At 33.6% G+C, this 20893-nt stretch overlaps 1 protein-coding gene across 1 annotated transcript; it reads right to left on the reverse strand.

Annotated features, from left to right (window-relative positions):
- Nucleotides 1-6746: 6746 nt before the first annotated feature.
- On the reverse strand, nt 6747-20709 carry LOC127840413 (bifunctional endo-1,4-beta-xylanase XylA-like). Its single transcript, XM_052368827.1, has 9 exons — nt 20598-20709; nt 19178-19715; nt 18582-18626; nt 17860-17886; nt 9522-9595; nt 8067-8532; nt 7419-7475; nt 7199-7225; nt 6747-6856 (listed from the first exon to the last, which is right to left on the reverse strand). The coding sequence occupies exons 2-9, from the start codon at nt 19707-19709 to the stop codon at nt 6852-6854; spliced, it is 1233 nt and encodes a 410-aa protein (XP_052224787.1). The 5' UTR covers nt 19710-19715; nt 20598-20709; the 3' UTR covers nt 6747-6851.
- Nucleotides 20710-20893: the final 184 nt, after the last annotated feature.

Below are 20893 nucleotides of genomic sequence, written 5' to 3' on the forward strand. Positions count from 1 at the left end.
AAGTTTTGACCCTGTGACCTTGACCTTAAACTTAGGGTTCGCGTAAAGATGTCGAAATCTGCGACCGCGACCCCAAAAAAGGTTCATAACTACTATGTCTTGAGCTTCACTTTAAACATTTTTAATAATAATAATAATAAACGATTTTATATTTGTGAACTTTGACAGTTATAAATATGCTGGTGAACTAGAAACGTACTACAGCCACCAAAAACCTGTGTGGATAGCAGTTTAGAATTGAAGAGAATTCACAAATTATAGCACAAATGAGGGTATATTGTGTTTGGTCTGTGTGTTTTTGTCTGTTTGCTATTAGATTTACAATATTCATATAAAATTAGTTTGGTCATTCATTAAAAAACTCTGCTTATTCAATATTTTACTAAATAGGACAAAAAAGGGTAAACGTTTGATTGTAACAACATTAAGAATTAATGTCCCATCCCCGATATAATAGTAAACAAGTAACACAGGTTTGCTACCATCGTTATTAACACTTTCAACGTTTTATGTGAATGACGTTTTAGCTAGTGCTGCAACTTTATATTTATTATCAGTGTGAATCGGATATTTTGCTTTTTAATAGAAAAACAAATAAAATTAACAAAATATATATCTAGTTATTGTAGCTCTAAAATAGTATGTGTTATCATGGTTTGTAAATACTCATACTTACGATAAAGGCTTAAAATTGATATGAGATATTGCAGGTGTTGTTAAAAAAAGAGTACCAGCAGTCATAATTTAGTTAATCTATACTTTATATACGATACTTACAAGTTACAATGTAATGATGATAGATACTGAAATTCTAAATATATACATCCTTCTAATCCATTGCAAAAGTAACTTTTTTCTTTTTTTTTCTGCGTGGTTGGTAAATTTAAAAAAAGTTTATTAAGACTCTAAGCATAGAATGTCTTTTGATGGTTTTATATTAGTTTTTACAATCTTGCCCTCTACAACTCCAACCTTGTTTTACTATAAACGTTTTATATTTATCGCGAAAGGGTGAATTCGCCACTTACGCAACATAAATGTTTGGTTCTTGAAAGCAGGTTCACTATCCCACGTAAAATGTACAGCTACATGCTTAAAAGTAAAAACGTTAGATCGTTGTAAGGTATGCAACGAATCGTATCAGACGGTTTATGACGGGTATAATTATGTTGAAGTTGTCTTTCAATTCGAAGTTGTCCGAATACGAATCATACGGTTTAGACTTTTGGACCGGTTCGTACACCATAATTCCTGCGCATGGATGCACGGTTTGAAGCAGAAGTTTGTATGGGCAGAAAGGATCAAGGATGTAAATTAAAATGTGTGCATCAGCTATACAGTTGTAAGCACACAGTTGATAATATAGTGCGTTGTGATTGCTTCTCGACTTACACTGCGTTTTGCGCAATACAACCGTATGAGTCATGTTGAAGCCATACATCGTTCTTCAATATATGATTGATTTTCATTCAATTGTCAACGCTACCATCCATCAAGCGCTTTTCAAAATAGTACCTTGACGTAGACAGGTTTTGATTGTATGGATGTGTATTCATATTTACCCGTGTCGAGTTAGGACTTAATATGCTTTAGTCTGTATTTTCACTATTTTGCTTAAGCAACAATTAAATATTTCTCGCTTTTTAGCATAAGCATTTGACAAAAACACATAGAAGGCTCATACTACTGCGTGGTTAGTTTATTTAAATAGTAAATACGTACATTTTAATACAATTCTTTTGATACAATATGTTGACATGACGTATTCAAATTATTAAATAGTAAATATCCACAAAGTGAAACCAACAAGACGCTGTGAAAGATTGGTTCACAATATATTAATTGCTCATGGTTATGCCAACGTTTTCCTTGAGATATGAACTCTATGAGCGTCTGCAGCCACGAGATCCTAGTAAGAGTCTTCAGTTGGTTCGTAGTACATGTCCATTTTATCTTCGAAGTCTTGCCCTGAATCACGACAACACATTAGCTTTATACCTGTATGCATGTCTTAAGCATCGCTCTGGGAAATCCTGGCTAAATGCATGTGCGTTCAGTTGTGTCCCAGATTAGCCTGTGTAGTCTGCACAGATTTATCAGGGATGACATATTCTGCCTAAACTGGATATTTTCCAAGGAAAGTGTCGTCCCTTATTCGGCTGTGTGAACAGCACATGCTCATCTGGGACGAAACTTTAAGCGTTTGCATTAACCCTTTTCCACAGAGCGAGGTTCATGAAACAATTTCCATGTAAGATACCGATGTCCATGTCTTCAATAATAATTACCTAAAAGAATGAAACTAAATACTCATGTGCGTAAATTCCCACGCGTTTTAATATTTTTGTTTTATCAAAAGTTTAATCACTTTAACAGCCCTTACGAGTAACGTGCGACACAAAAGTCAGGCAGACGGGAAAATCTTCGTCCTCTTGAAAAGAAGGTGCATACTATTATTTAAACAATAAGATTGAGGGCACTAGTAAAATTTTGTAACATTGTACACAAGATTTATTTTGCGAAAGGTATATTTATTGGCGTCGCACTGAAGTGCGGCGACTCGTATGTAATACCTTTTTTTTTTGCTTATGGGAGGAGAAGTTATTTTACGGATCAATGTATATATTTTTGTTGTCAGAATATCTTGCATAGTGGTGATTGTTTGTGTAAACAAGTGTAAATAAGTACTGCATTTGTGCCAATTACATTTACTACAACATTTATTGCCAATAATGCAAAGCTAATTCTTTTAATTTATAACTGATCACAGGGACTGGGCAATAATAAAGGATCACAGGGACTGGGCAAATACGCGAACCGGTGAGACTTTGTGGTTTTGTATAAAAACAAAACATAATCAAAATATATTTATTTCGTGGTTTTTCTAACAATAGCGCAGACTTTTGCTGTTCGAGTTTTGGTTAACGCGTATTTGCTTCAATTTTACAAGACGACAGCGATTACACTGTTTATTGCTTTATTGATAACCGTTACACTACAGTCACTTATTAATATCTTAGTTAGAAGGTGATTTTTCAAGCGGTTCCGTAGTGTAGTCGTTACACGCTCGCTTCACATGTGATAGGCCCAAGGTTCGAGCCCCAGTAGAATCAAATTATTTTATTTGTGTTCTATGTTAACTTTTTGTTTTGATGTAGACATTTTAGTTTAAATAAATATGCTGTTGTATTGTTACCATTTTTTGTTTTTATTATGCCTTTGAAATATATGTGTGAGAGGGGGGGGGGGGGTTCGTAAACACATTAACACTTTTACAGTGTTTTTATATCACCCCTATCGTAAATAAGCAACGTAAGAATTAGTTCAGAATCATCTCCCCTTGAAGTTGAGAAAAATATGAAATAACGCTTACAAGATGAAACAGATTTTTTAAAACCTACACAGTTCTGTTCCATTAATGAAAACTGCACACGGATGCCAGTAAAAAAAGGAAACAAATGTAGATAAAATGAACTATGAAATATTTGGGGGTTACAACACAAAATTATAGATAATGGTTATTTGGGGGTTATAACATAACATCATAGATAATGGTTATTTGGGGGTTATAACACAAAAACATAGATAATGGTTATACCAGTATCTTTTTCTATTTTGTTAAAAATAATCGGCCAATATATTAATATTTACAGTAGAAAAACAATCGTTCCATGTAGCTTCATTGAGTGCCTTTAACACTGAAATTCCCGACGACCTTTGATTCTTTGATGTATTTGTCGAGATATAACTTCAAATAAGCAATGTTTTCTTCGTGAAATTTCAGCTTATCAACAATATTTGATATGTTTGTAAAATGCTCATTTCAGGCAATCAGAACTCTACTTTGTCCTTAACACACACACACCGTTCACTTAAGTTTTAATTGGCTAATTCAATCATAATTGTCATTATTATATATCATTTTAATTTTTTTCCAAATATGTGCCGTTCTAGTACCATTTCTAACAGCATTGTTGTAATATTCTTTCTTGCTTTTGCGAATTAATGCAGTAGTTTTATTTCGTAACAGTTTATAATTGTCCCAGTCTTCAATTTTGCGGAAGTGATCTCTATCGCGCAAACGTTTAATTACTTCTTTGTTTATCCATTGTGGCATATATATGCTTTGTATTTTCGTTTTCTTGTAAGGGGCGTGCTTTTCTTAAACGCTATTAAACATTCTATATAAAGATTGATGAGACGTATTTGGATCGTGAACAGTTTCAATTAAATTTAGTTGCGAAACCGATAGATCAAATTGGAAATCAGATATCACAAACTTTTGAAAGCATTTATATCCAATATTCGAGTGACAGCCTTGTTTAGAGATTTTATAGTTAATTTTCCTTGTCATGCATACCGGATAGTGGGCGCTTATAAATATTTGTGGGGCATAAGTAATACTTACTCTGTCTATTCGATAAGTATATACATGATCAATTATTGCAGACGATTTGTCTGTAACTCTGGTTGGTGTGTTTATCAAATGGTGATAAAATTTACCGAAGTAATATAAACCCATAATTGGTCAACTGAATTTTTTAGAGAAATTCATATACGTAAGTAATCAACCTATGTAGGAGTTGGAGTATAGCTTTGAAATCTGAGCCCCGTTCTAGGAAAACTGGGCACAATGCACGTGCGTTAAGTGTCACCAAAGATTAGCCTGAGCAGTCCGCGCCGGCTAAACAGGGACGAAACTTACCGCTGTGTAATTTTAACGTAACATTTCATTTAAAGGAAGTCTATCCTAAACAAAAATGGAAGCAGGAAGTGTCGTCATTGATAAACAGTTGCGTACAGCACAGGCTAATCTGGGATGACACTTTACAAAAAAATACATAAAGCCCAGTTTTCCCATGACAATAATAAATAGAACTATGATTCTAACTCAACGTCCACGTATTTGAAGCTAACATTTTCGATTTTAATGTCAATATATTCCAATATTAACATGCATGTTATGTTAAATTAATGCCGCTCTTTACAAGACATTAACCCTCAAATATTGTTGACTTAAAGTAAATAACAAAATGCTCCAACGTATTTTATACAGAGCCACAATTGTGTCTATGTCTCGTATGAACGAATCTGAACAGTTCAATAAGCTTTTTCAAACATTGAATGTGCTTTACATCAGAAAATAATTGCAATTAAATATTACTATGCTTTCGTGTTTTTTTTTTCTTGCTGTACTTGTTTTGAACGTGTATTTCATTTTGTTATTTATCGTCGTTCTGTTTTGAATGAAAAGTAATAAGATCGCGTACACTCTCTTTAAGGTAACATATTTGTTATCCCAGTTAATTGTAAGTCAAATTTAGTAACACTGATTGAAGATAGGATGTATGATCGTTTTCTGGTCCAATGCGAATGTGTGACTTAATAGGCAGGAAAAGAGGGGGGGGGGGACTCTTTACTACCCGACAATCGACGAGACGCGAGCACGGTCGGAATATTATACGATAGGACAATTACAGTATATTTGTGATTGAAATAGTAATTTATGTTGCTGTGAATAGACTCAACACGTGTTTTCGTAATGTTCGTTTTTGACCTGTCTGTATCTTTTATTTGAGTATTAATATTATGTATCGGTTTCTATGGGCTTTGCTACACTTTGTATTGTTGTGTCTATACATAAGAAACAATTATTGTGTAAAACAATACATATTCCATATTTTCATTAAGGCATGTTTCTGGTCGCCATGTTGTATTATTGATGGAATCGTTAATGCGATTCGATCTCACACCTTTGTCAATGCAAAACTTGCTTTGAAAACGATGTATATATTTGTTGTTGCAATATACCACCAGTGTACATTAATGCAAATTCCATACTACAAGCTTCTAATTTCATTAACCAATTATCAAACGATTGAATAATGTATACCCAACTTGGTGATGTTATTTTAACGGGGGATTTTAAATCAAGAATAGGTCAAAGATCGGATCTGGAAGATGATGCAAATCTCGACTTTTATGTTAATATGCCTAGGCCGGATTTACATATTGATATTTTACCGCAATGATTATTGGCGGATATGCAGACGAATACGTTCGGACATAAACTTCTTTTGCTTTGTACAGAAAATAGTATATTTATTGCCTATAGGTGTTAAGAACAAATGCCGCTTTTTGTTGAAACACTATTGTCGCAATCACTGTTGACTATCTGACCGTCGATATACAGATATTTGAGTTAATTCGGAATACATGAATATTACTAAAATACGTGACATTCTTATGTTAAAAAATAATGAATAGTAGCACATGAATTTGCTAATCATAAAAAATGGTTTCTCTGCCAAAATTATATCGTAACTTCAAGTTGTTGTATGATGTATGGCGGACCTATGCTTTCTATCGAGTTGAATACAATGACGTTCACTTGAGCTGACAATGAAACGGAATATAAACGACTTTTGGAGAAATAGTAAAAAACCCTTACACAAACACCACCTAAGACTAAAAGTAACGAAAAAAACCCTTTATAATAGACTATTTCGAATTAGAAAAAGTAAACCAATAAATTTTATTATAAGAAATCGTGCTTGGCTAGTATTTCTCTCCAAAATTGAATCGTAACTTCAATTTGTTGTATGATGCTTACTATGACGGACCTTTGCTTTCTATCTACGTTCATTGGAGCTGACAAGGAAACGGAATATATTCTTAACCAGATTGTTCGAGAAATTGTAAAAGCCTTTGACCTACACTAACTAAAACGAAAACAGGACAAACTATAAAATGCTCTAATTTATTTTCGTTAAACATTAAAACATGGTTCAGCGGTATTCGCATGACGTCGGATCACCGGTCATTGAGGTGTGTATGGCAGGGCTCTCGGTCTACTCTGAAATGGGTGAAAAAGAAGAAAAATAAAGACGAACTCGCATCATTAATGAATGTATAATAAGAAGTTTAAACCCCATAGCTTGTTGTCAGTTGCAAAGGCAAACACTTTTTCACAAATTTATTAGAACTGTTATCTCTAATGTGAGTATTAATGATCAAATCTTTTTTAACAATACAATTTTTTAAACACATTTGCAAACGATTGAGCTATTCATTTAAAAATAATTAACTATAACTCGTCCAACAAAATAGCTGTGTTCGCAAGTACAAATGCTTGTTCGTGGCACTTAAGTTGTTGCATAAATAAACGCAAAATGTTTGGTTAAATAATAGGACTTACTCTTTCCAAAGAAGCGGTTGTAGAACCCTGTAATAAAAGAAAAATAACACTAATGCATTGCGAACATAACAGTGCTTTCAAAAGTCATGGAACGGTTTTGCTCTGTAAAATGTTTGGACGATCAAGAGCTACAATAATTTTGCTACACAATATGTTTAAATGGTCAAGTGCGATACAGATGTGAAAGATACCTTATTACATTGGATATATATTATCATACCGTTGTAGTTCCCGTTCCCGTTGTTGTAGTAGTTCCGTCCATACCAATTGTTTTCACCTGAAATTGCAAACAAAACAGCTTGTTTTAAATCTTACAGGGTGTTCTTTTTTTTGTTAAGTGTTGTTTAAACGTTCAAATGCAATAAACGAGATACCACATGCGTTGTTATGCACACTCATGCGATCGGTGAGTTGTTTCACGTATAGAGCCTCTGGATGTTGATGCAATGTGTTTAGATGCTAACATGTATAAGAAAACATTGAACATACAGCAAAGCTGTGCTTAAAAATAAATATATTTGTTTGTTTGCATTTCCCGATCCAATAACTTGTTTTCTATGAAAAAATCAATTGCATAACCGGCTTACTTTAGCATTTGTTTTTCGATTAAAAAACGTCTTTACATGATCTCATTTAATGTTCTAAATAGATTAACAGTTGATAAAGAACAAACGAGTATACAAGTTTAAAATAGAGAATGGTCTTTTAACAAGAACATTTAAACCATATAACATGTAAGACATAGTCTCTAAACTGGTCAATTAGCTAATTATACAGGTATTAAGTATCGTGTTAAGATAATTATCTCGCACCATTTTAAAACAATTAAATGTTGAAACGAATGAACTTGTGTTAAGTACTTTCTTACCATAGTTTCCGTTCCCGCCATTCCAGTCATTGTTCCAGTTGCCGTACCAGTTATTCCAGTTGTTTCCATTCCAGTTATTCCTGTAGTAACCAGCATCGTTATTCCAATCATTTCCATACCAGTTATTTCTGTTTTCTCCATACCAGTTATTCCTGCTTTCTCCATACCAGTTATTCCTGTTTTCTCCATACCAGTTATTCCTGTTTTCTCCATACCAGTTATTCCAGCTGTTTCCCTCGTTATTCCAGTTGTTTCCATACCAGTTGCCCATCCAATTATTTCCGTACCCGTTGTTGCCATTCCAATTATTCCAGTTGTTTCTCCCCCAGTTGCCGTTCTCTCCATACCATCCGCTATTCCATCGGTTCCCGTACCAGTTGTCATCGCGTTCTTCGTACCGGGAGATGGAACCAGCAGTTGCTACGCCGATCAGGCACGCACATATCAACAAACTGTTCATGCTAGTCTGAAAGACAAAATTTGTTTGTAAACAAGTTTTGTTTCAATGCTCTTTTTTGTAATTAATTGTAGCATTACAATTTGTATATGTATTTGACCATGTGTTTGTTTACTGAGGTCTTACAGCAATTATGGTGACATATTTGTAAACGGAAAATGTTAGCATAATATTTTCATTAACGTTTGTCACTTTATGATGTTTAAAGATGTATAAGATGACTCTTTTTCGGTGACACCTGTTCTCGGTAATGAATGTACTTAAAATTGCAATCCGTGAATATTATTGATTTCTGTTCAATCAAAAAGGGTTATGTAAGTCAGTTCTTGCAACTAGCACGACCGATTGAAACTATTGATAACAGCTTTGAACTTGATTTTGGTATTAAACATGATATATGAATACAATAAATGAACAAAAAGTCGACTTTTATCGCTGACACTTGTATATTTCATAATAAGTGAAAGCAACGAATCCATTGTTGGTCTCCATAAAATATAAACGATTGCTTCAATCAAGTATTCATCATCTGTATCATGTTATTACTAAACGAAACATTGAAGCATTTATCTCAATTTCTTATACAATATTTTAGATTTATTAATGGTAGGCATTTGTAGAAGAAGAAACAGTTTATTTTATAGGAAAACACATTTACAAAGAAAATGGTTTTCAGGAATGCAAATTTTACATTGATGTATTCACAAATTGCAAATTGCATTTCGGTCATGTTATATTTATTTAATCTTACTCGAGATTTCTGTATACGATTCTAAGGGAAAAGTCTGGACAAAAATTCGTATGAACTAACAAGTAGTCTGTCATTTGAAGCTATTAAATAGACATATTAAAATACATTATGGAAACAAAGATGTCATTAAGCCAGTTCACGATGACGTTTTTTAACAACGCAATATCATGTGATCGGTCGGACAAAAAATCAATAAACAATATTCAAGTTAGTATTTCATCAAAAAACATATTATGATATCACTTACCTTGGACAGGATTAACAGGGAAACAATATTACTCAACTGTTCAGGCTCTGACCGGCTCTTTGCAATTGTGGCTCCTTATATACCGTGCTAAGCCTTTTGGGAATATTAACTTGGCGATAAAAATGTTAATATACATGCATGTCGCCGTAACCTTTCTTTGTATTCTTTTTAAACGCGCATAATCCAAAGTGTTTTTTTTTACATTTTTGGGCAAGCAAGATTCTTTGCTAATAATATCATAACATCTTACGCTATTCTGTAAAACAACATGACATTCACTTTCGGGTTTAGTTCCTTTTGTGCATAAGATTAACGAGCAAACTTGTGTTATATTTTTTCTGAGAAATGTTAATGCTTCCTGTTGACAATCTTAATATACTCGATAGAAATATTAACATTATTACTTACGCATACAAACGCATAGTTAAAAGACTGTATAAAATTGCATCAAAAGCAACCCATCACGCTTCTGTTATTTATAATGTGCTGAGTTGCTGAAACAGTTTTTATTTTATGAATACGGAATACAGTTTTCATACATGTACATTTTGCATTTCCTCGTAGCTTACGAATGTGTAGTGAAAATGCCTTACACTGGATGCTGGTCAAATTTAAAGTAAGATTCAATGATCTTTAAACTGACACACAGGGATAAATACAAATTAAGACCAAGGTATATTTCCGACGTCGCAAGTCAAAATGGTGCAAAATAATACTATACATATTGGCTTGATCAATTAAAAAACACACAGGGACATGGTTTAAAAAAACCTTGTACATGTGAAGTATAAGATGTTTTATACAATTCACTACAGTTTTGGAGGAAAAAGGTTTTCACTGTTGATATTATAGCATTGTGTACAGACCGGTCTTCATGACCTGTGTACTAACGCGAAAGGAATTGTGGGTAGCACTTCTTTTACGAGTGAAAAGTGAAAGCGAAAGTAGGTCAGGTAATCGTGCTTTTAATTATCGCTATCAGTCTTAATAGTGATTCAAAAGTCACATTAAAACATAATTAAATAACAATTCTTTAAACAACGTTCCGTTTTAAACACATATAAAAACAATTTTTCTTTCATTACTAACATTTTCATTCCTACGCAGAACTACTTTGGCGGAAGCATTATTCCCCAAACCAGGGGAATGTGTTGCGTCTTAGTATAGAGGTGACAATAACGTAGTGACGTCACCACCTATGTAACGAATGATATTATAGAGTATATAAATAATTATTTTCCAAATGAGTTGCCTCTAACCTTAGATTTGAACAATATATGCGATATTGCTCATCACATATTGTATAATGATGCATACCAAAATATAACACATTTGGACGATATGGTTTTGTAATTATTTTGCAAATAGTGTATCCATAAAAATGATGGTTGAGTTTAAAAACAGGACATTATTTATTTTTAATATAGAACGACAACAATCTATTGTCAAGGCATGCAGGCGTTAGTATTTTAGTCTGACAGGTGTGGGAGATCGTCTCAGTATGAGATTTTGTATTCGGGCAGGCAGACGTCTTTGGCGATTCCGCTTTACCATCTCCATTCACTAATTAACATGAATTTAAGAAACCTTCATCTCCGTTTACATAAGAATGAATGTGAGACCAAAAACAGTTTTAAATGCTCTATAATCTATTTCTTAAATATCAGTTTTCTTCGTTCGTTCGTAGAGGACACAAAAAAACATCATCTCTGTCTGATCTAAACGATTGACAAATATTGACGTACACACACTCAAGGCAATGGATTCGTTTAAAAAGGAAATAATGCGTGAATGACCTACGCATTAAGCTTATGGTTATATACTTTTTTCAACGAAAAACATGTTCATGAGTGTTTGTGTAAACACCCGGCGAAAGGAAAATGGAAAGAGATCTCAGACAGATTTTAAATTTAATAATTCGTGTGTAACGTTTGATAATTCATAACATATAGGTGCGTTACTTAGAGGGAATATTGTAACCTATGACTTTGCTAATGATGAATAATACACAATTGGCAGAAAGGAAGAAATTGTTTTGTTTGGAATATTTCCGTTTATCGTTTTTATGTTTGTTTCGTGTGGTCGACACCTAAAATTAGGTTTTATTTACATATGTCAGAAATGATAATACCATGTACTCATATCTTTTAGTGTATAAGCATAGTATACAGATTTGTTTTTATAATATTTATCATCTTTAAAGTATACAATATATGATATATATGTATATGAATCTAATGAATCTATCTAGAGCCTGTCACAATAGTTATAAACAATACCCCGTCCCTGCATGTCCTAATATGTATCAAATTTATACAAAAAGTTATGCTTTGGCGTTGCAAGTTTTTACCATAAGAGAATGGTTTAAATCAAAAAATTGTTTGTTTACCACTTTACAATTTTATATACCAAATTGTACCTTATTGTTTCAAAGAAAACAGTATAAGATGCATTAAGACGTAAATTATGATTGTTGTGGCCACTTTTTAAATTATATGCATGATTTGATCAAATATTATGTTGCAAGTGTAGGAAGACTCATTTAAGCAAGTGTTTGTCTTCGTTCAGCCAGACGGGCGTCCATGGTGATTCGAGTATCCCCCTTCGTAACGAAGGTACACAATACAATATCTTTCTGTTACACGGCACGTGCTTTTCTTTTTTATTTTCATAGCATCCTTTGATACGAGAAATGTTGTAAGAATTCCAGTTGTGAGTTGTGTTTTTGTGCTTTTAGTGTCAGTGAAAAGTCCTGTCATATGAATATTTGTGTTTACATTTGATTTCAGCGATAAAAATAATCAAATTTATAGCGTATGTTATTGCAAATTGAATGGATTCCGAGAGAAGAAACGGATTTGCAGATTATTTATCTAAGATTGTAGAGAGCGATGACTGTGGTTTTGGTTTGGATGTTTCTGAAATTTTGCAAAGCGAATGGGGCTTTTTAAATGTAGATCGTTTTGCGCCATAGTATAATGCTAAACTTTTCAGTTGATTTAGGTGTCCAACATATGCAGGAATCGATGCATTCACACTTGACTTGAGTTTGGTTTTAGGACTGTGTGTTCCTTCTAGTACTCTAATTCCCAGAGTTTTTAGTAAAATGACAAATGTTTAAACGAAAAACGTCTTGGTTTTTAATTGGAATATGGCTAGTTTTGGCCACATATTTATTGGAATTCTGTCCAGTGCAATGCATTTCCCTACAAATAAAGAGTCGTATACACCATGCAGACATGGTGTTGGCATATTTTGTACAGAAAACCCATGGATTCAGAATGTTTGTTTTTTCATTGAGTTTTAAGGTTTTAATCCTCAAGTGTTATTTACCGATGGGGGGGGGGGGGGGGTAATCTCGATAATGCCAATAACCATATCATGGTAAAGTCGCTTCCCGAAATGACTTATGCTGTTTTAAACCACTCGATTCAAAGGAAGGAGATTACTCGTGCACAAGTATGCGCTGAGGTGTACAGCGGTTATGGCGCGTGCCTCAATATAAGCCGTGCAGTTGTTTGTTAAACACCAGGTGTGGGGACGTGCGTGTAAGCGCGGTACGACGTGTCGGTATTGGCTGTAATATATATTGGAACGTATTTGTTTGTTTTTTTCAGCGAAGCAGCTCGTCTAAGTTATCATAGAATGAACAAATTCTTCACAATCATGGCGACCTTTGTAAAAGACAGAGCCAGTCCGATTGAGTTAGCTGAATTTTCTAAATCGGCATACCTCGCTGATTACCATTGATAAAGGTAAAGGCAGCTTGGTTCCCGCCCTCTTTCAAATTTATTTAAAAGCGTGTACTTATGTTTAACTTTTTATTAGGATGAAAAGGTGGTGTATTTTTGGCTTTGAGTAATAACTTTACCAGTGAAGATATTTTGCCCGCCAAGGTATTTCATGTGCTTTATATTTGCCATCTTTTATTCAAACTGCTCAGTCAATGCTTTTTATAGAATAAAGTGGTATCATGCTTTCTTTGACTTACATTCCCCAATCGGTTCTAAGTTCATTAAAACTGTATTAGAGGCTGCTAAGAGAAACAGAGCAAACCTTCGAAAAGAAAACAAGCAATTTCTGTTTCTGTAAAGTGTATAACTGTGTGTAAAAAAATAAAACAATGTGTACTATCAAAGAACAATGCGTGCACAGTTACTTTCCTATGCTGTATTTTATGAAGAAATGAGCTTTTAATTTGAAGAGATGTGATATTATTATTAACTCAATTTGTACGAGCAATTAAATCTCAGTCGTCCAAGACCGACAGGTATCGGGATGAAGCACAGGTGCCTGTAGCAAGAACAGTTACTGTATTGTACAACGTAGTTCATCTTGAAAGATAATTTGTCTTGGCTGAATACTAACTGATTCAGAATATTTTGTTTTCCTCTCAACTGTCAAAAACAAAAGACGGTTTTAAGATAAGGCGATGTGATACACATTTATCATACACAATTTGTAAAGAAAACTTATTATTGATGCTGTACAACCTTTTGAGCGTGAAGTACAATCTTATGTTTAATATTCATTGAGATCAGGTGGAGCCACGGCGGCAGCTTACTTGGGGATTTAATTGTATCGGACGATGGTCCAAGTGAGTCCGCGAAGGAAGGTAATGTTAAAGATATTGTAGATGACAGGCTTATTGTGTCTACGCGTTTAGGCTTATAACTGTATTTGTAAACATTAAGAAAATTGTGTTTAATATTGTATTGTTTGACAAGAATTTAATGTCTAGTGGCCCGTTATTTTAATTTAGCTTGTATGTGAGTCCAAGCGGCTAGAACCAAAATAACAACAATATCCGATTTTTGTTTGTGTGTTATATAGGCAAAGGAGGGTTGAAAGAGAAATATAATTTTTGGCGTTTGACATTTATTCAATACTACGAAAATTAGATTCTCTTCAGTAAGTATTTGCCGTTTAGGGGCGCTGTAAAAGCACGAGGATATTCGTGAATTGTTGAACAGTGGACAGTTTTTGTCATTCAGCCTTGGGAACTCGCCAAAGGCAGAGGGATACAGAAAAGGGCTTGTCCGTCTGTCACAACTTTTTTTTATAACTCAGAAACTATATAAGATACCAATATGAAACGTATAGGTGTAGATATATCAATGAGGAGAAGTGCCATGAATAAGAACCATAACTCGACACTTTCTTTAATAGGAGTTGTTGCCCTTTGTTTTTTTGTATCATGATTTTGTCAGGGCTATTTCTCAGATACGATGCAAGATTTCAACATGAAATTTCATTGTTGTATTGATATTAATGAGGAGATGTGTCATGGTTAAGAACCATAATCCTTTACTTTCTCAGGTAAGAGTTATTGCCCTGTGTTGCTTTTGTATGATCGAACATTTAAGGGCTATCTCTGTTATGATACATTTCATCATGAAACTTCATGGGTGATTAGAAATCAATGGGAAGACGTGTCATGCACAAGAGCAATAACCCTACACTTTCTTAATTAAGTAATTACCTTTTGTTGTTTTTGTATGATGTAACTTTTTAAGGCTATAACTCAGACAAGCTACAAGATTTCAATATGAAACTTCATGGGTCTGTAGATGTCAATGAGGAGAATTACAATATATATAAATCCTACACTTACATTTTGGCTATTTATTATTTTACCAAGGGATTTTCACCGATCCATGAACAAAGATATTTGGCGGAAGATCTCATTTAAACGAATTTGCTTGTTGTATAGTACTTTGTGAATTTATATAATGAAAATGATATATGGAATTGAATTGTTGATAGATGTATCGAACTTAATTGATATAGAATGATACTGTTTGATGACTTAGGAAAGATAGTATAATATTACGCGCTACTATGTGATGTCTGTTTGACGGAGTGTTGATTTCTGTTATGATGTTAAGTTTAATAATAAACGGACAACCGGTATGTGAGTCCCAGTGGCTAGTACCAAACAACAGATTTTTGTTTGTGTTGTATATTGACAACAAATTGATGTTAGGGAATTCGTATTTTAAAGAAGACAATGCGTCATTTGCTTTACATGCATTCACTGACGTCTGCACAGGTTCAGCTGGTAGAGATTCTCTAAGTGCTGCCCGAAACAAGGAATTTGACGTTGGGACCGATCTGACATGTATAAAATGTTTCCTTTGACCAGCTTCCTCTTCTCAGAGTCGACTGAGGGCTGTAAAAAAATATACATTAACTAAAGTTCTTTATAGTCTTGTGTAAATAATTAATACATTTTGAAACACATTCAGTCATTAAAACTTCATTTTAACTTATTTATTTAACAGTATCCAATTTCTGCTTTTCTACATTTTTCTTCATAAAAGCTACGCTCGTAACCTTATTATTCTGAATATAAAATCATGATACCTTGCGCCTGTCATTTGCGAAATACGAAGCATAAAAATGATTTAAAAACGGTTTATGTAAAAACTATAATTTCCTTTTAGACGTGTATTGTGGATGTATTCACTTAAATGTGGTACGTTTACTATAAAATGCCAGGTTTTGTCGCAAAAAAACCCACAAAAGTACATCGTTTTTGGTGACAAAAAACATTTTATTTTTGTACATTTTCTTGTTTGACACACATCAAGGTGCAATGTCGGCGGCATTTCCACCTCAATATAAACATGCTATAAATAATGAATACACATATTTCCTATTTTCATGATCAGATGTTTCTGGTTATCATGTTATTTTGACGGAATGGCCAAGCAAAAATGTTAGAAAATTTGGACTGTGCTCTGTGAAAAGGGGGTTTGTGAATATGTCATTCCATATAAGCCTGTGCACCCGCACATTCTTATCAAGGACGACAATTTACGCCTAAACTTGATTTTTTCTAAGAAGATACTTTCTTGAAACGACAAATATCATAAACTCAGAAAGTGTCATCCCTGATTAGCTTGTGTTGACTGCTAATCTGCGACGAACTTATTTGTTTTCTATAATCGCTTTCAGTGCGATTCGAACTCTCGACTAAAGACTAGCGTTCAGGGCCCGTATTCACCAACTGATTCTTAGACTTAAGAATAAAGAATAGACTTAGAACCAAGAAAAATGTGTTCAGTGTTTGAATATATACAGGCCTCCACTTGTGATTATGTCATTAACAAAATGCTCTATATGAAGAATAATATAGATAGAGATGTTTACTGCAGAGTTTGGCTCTAAATTAAAGAAATCATTGAATATTCTAATTTCAAGAATTTTCTTTATTCTTAGACTTAAGTCTAAGAATTGTTTGGTGAATACGGGCCCAGGTCTCCAAAGGTTCATTTAGCAATAATACGCATGATACATCATGTACATTTCATTCATACTGATTTCACGTCTACAACTAATGTTACTCAGCAAGCTAAAAATGTCCGTGTGATCACGTTTATTAAAATTAAAAAGATAATTTACCGTTTATTAAAACAACTCGTAAGCGTCAAGAAATCAATTAATACATCCTTTGAAAAAGATATTGTTCTTAATTAGACTATAATATGAGTCGTCGATATGTACTCCTTTAAGATTGCAAAGGATGTGGGCTATATTAGAACCCGTCTTATCAAATAAAGTACGACGAATTAACGTTTTAACGGATTTCGTAGCTTGCAATGAATAGACATTAATGATCAGTATATTTCTAAAATACGGATACCTGCTAAAATTTAAATGACATTTATAGATTTGAGAAAAAAAAACATATGTAAGAAATCGTGCATGACTAGTATTCCTCTGAAAAAAATGAAAGGAAACTTAAATGTTTTGTGTGATGTTTAATAAGACAAGCTTATGCTATCAACCGGGCATAATAAACTGTCGGTCACTAGAGATGCCAATGAAACAATTCATATCCTTGACCACATTGTTTGAGATATATTAATACATTTTGCAAACGCAATGCAAGATAAGTCACGAAAAGAGGACACAGTATATATTGCACTTGTTAATTTTCGCATTGACATAAAAACAACACTGCTGCAGCAGTACACGCAGAACGTCGGTTCGCGGCTCATTTGGAGGTTTTGTGTGGCATGGGTCCTTGGGTTCTAGATCTACTCTGAAAGTCGAAGACAAAGAAGAACAATAAAAACGAAATCGCACCAACGAATGATTCATAAAAAGTGTAAAATCCATATATTGTTTTCCGTTGCAAATGCTAATTTTCACAATTTTCCAAAACTTATTACTAATGCGCGTATTGATGATCAAATAGCTGATTACATTACAAGTATAATTAAGCTATTAGTTTAAAAAGAATTCATTATGACACGTGTTCGTAAGTGCGAATGCTTGCAAGTTATTGCACAAATGAACGCAGTATATGTGGTTAATTGATAGGACTTACTCTTTGAGAAGAAGCGGCTGTAGAATCCTGTAATCAAAGAATTAAACAAATGTATTGCGAATATAACAATGCTTACAATAGTCATGGGACGGTTTTGCTCTGTAAAATGTCTGAACGATCAAGAGCTAGAACAATTATCTGAATGGTCAAGACCGATACACATAAATATGTGAAATATACTATATCACATTCATCCCACTTTTACAGCAAATTAGGTTGCTTAAAGGCCCGTTGATAAACTTTCTGCTATAAAACACGGAACGTGCTACGTTGTTAGGCTTCGTTGTAAACAAATGTATTTCCTTGTATATAACAACTAAATGTTATTTTGATGTTATTAAACTTTTAGATTTGCAATTCAATATGAATACAATTGTAATTTAAAACGCACGACTCTTGGTCACAGAACGATATATTGATTTAAAAAAAAGATTTTTTGATCAGCGGTTATTTTTGGAACGCGGACCTTGGTTACACTACATTCATTATCAAATTACGACAAACACTCAAGAAAACTAATTTTGTTTAAATAAAAAGGTTTACTGAATAAACAGTGGGATAAATAGAATAATAGATAAGTGTTGATTATAAATCAGGTTTATCATGCTCGGCACGAAAACGAAAAAGCACTCGCCGCTCTTTGTTTTCTAAGCCTCGCATGATAAACCTGATCTTTAATCAACACTAACCTATTATTCTCTATTAAGAGTATAGTGTCATACCGTTGCCGTTGTTGTAGTAGTTCCGCCCATACCAGTTGTTGTCACCTGAAATTGTAAAACCACAGCTTGCGTTTTTTTTTAATCCTTAGCGGGTTTCGTTGTTTTTAGTTTAGTATTGTGCATAAAACGTTCAAATGCAAGAAACAAGATACCATATGCGCTGTTATGCATACCAATGTTTCAGATATAGTGCCGTTTAATGTTAATACAATATGTTTAGATAATAACGTGTATAAGCAAACAATGAGCATAGTGCAAAGCTGGTTATTTATAAAGATTTTTGTCTGTTGGCATTTACAAACCCAATAAATAGTTGACTATGATATAATCCATTTTATAAACAGTATTTGTTTTCGATTGAAAAAACGTCTTTGTATGGTTTCAAGTCTCAAAATATATAAACCGCTGATGAAACACAGTTTAAAACGTATATGTTGTTTTTGTAACATACACATCATGTACCATGTAAATATAGTCTTTAAACTGGTCAATGAACTTATTTTATAGAAAATACTTGTTTTGTTAAATTATCATCTGATACCTTTTTAAAATATTAAATATTGAAATAAATGAAATATTGTTAAGCACATTCGTACCAAAGATTCCGTTCCAGCCTTGCCAGTCATTGTTCCAGTTGCCGTACCAGTTATTCCAGTTGCCGTTCCCGTTATTCCTGTAGTAGCCAGCATCGTAATTCCAGTCATTTCCATACCAGTTATTCTTGTTTTCTCCAGACCAGTTATTCCACTTGCCGTACCCGTTATTCCTGTAGTAACCAGCATCGTTAGTCCAGTCATTTCCATACCAATTGTTCCTGTTTTCTCCATACCAGTTATTCCTGTTTTCTCCATACCAGTTATTCCTGTTTTCTCCATACCAGTTATTCCAGTTGTTTCCCTCGTTATTCCAGTTGTTTCCATACCAGTTTTCCATCCAATTATTTCCGTACCAGCTGTTGCCATTCCAATTATTCCAGTTGCTTCTTCCCCAGTTGCCGTTCTCTCCATACCATCCGTTATTCCACCGGTTTCCATACCAGTTGTCATTATCACCGTGTTCTTCGTACCGGAAGATGGAACCAGCGGTTGCCACGCCTATCAGGCACGCGCATATCAACAAACTGTTCATTCTAGTCTGGAAGACAAAATTTGCTTGTTTATAAGTTTAATTAAACTGTTCCTTTTTTTAATTAATGGTATCATTACAATTTCTATATTCATTGAACAATTTGTTTGTTAAGGTCTAACAGCAATTATGGTCACATCTTTGTCAAAGGAAAATGTTAACTTATACAATTATATGATGTATAAGATAAATCTTTTTGTTGACACTTTTTCGGTTATGAATGTAGTTAAAATGGCATTCGTGCATATTATTGATAATACGAAAGTCGGTTTTTTTTTTACTTACACGACCGATTGAACATATTGGTATTTAAAATTGTTTTATGAATAAAATAAATGAACAGAATTCGACGTTGTGACTTAAACTTGTATACTTGGTAATTGATAATTGAAAGAATCCGTAGTTGGTCTTCATACAGAATAAACGAATTCTTCAATCAAGTATTTATAACCTGCAACATGTAATTACCAATTGAAATTTTCTAATTTGCTAATTGAACATTTTTAATTAATTAATGTGAGACATTATAGAAGGAGATACAGTATATGTTATGGGCAAAAACATGTACAAAGAACATGGTATTCAGGAAGGTACACTTAACACTGTTGTATTCACAACTTGCAAATTTCATTATGTATTTAATTTTACTAAAGGTTTCGGTATGCGGACATACGGAAAAAGAACTGGACAAAATATAATATAAACTAACAAGCTGTATAGAGTTTGTATCTATTGAATAGAACAAATAATTATTTTTGAAAAATGCGACGTAAAGTCAGTTCATGATGACGTATTTCAACAACATAATGTCGTATGATTAGTAAAACAAAAAATTAATAACCAATATTAACGTTATTCTTTCAGCAAATAACACATTATGCTACCACTTACCTTAGACAGGATTAACAGGGACGCAACAGCGTACAACTGTTCAGGCTTTGACCGTCTCTTTCCATGTGTGGCTCCTTATATATTGTGCTAAGCCTTTTGAGATTATAAACCTGGCGATAAAAATGTAAATAAACATGTATGTCGCCGTAACATTTCTTTGTATACTATTTGAACAGTGTGTATTCCAGGCATTTTGGCATTTAAGACAGCAAGTTTCGTGGCTAATAAGCGTGTGGTTACGATATGCTTAAAGACAAAGGTCGCTCACTTTCGGGTTTGGTTCCTTTAATGTAGTA

The sequence above is a fragment of the Dreissena polymorpha genome, chromosome 8 (genome assembly GCF_020536995.1).
Source record: "Dreissena polymorpha isolate Duluth1 chromosome 8, UMN_Dpol_1.0, whole genome shotgun sequence".
Lineage (NCBI taxonomy): Eukaryota > Metazoa > Mollusca > Bivalvia > Myida > Dreissenidae > Dreissena > Dreissena polymorpha.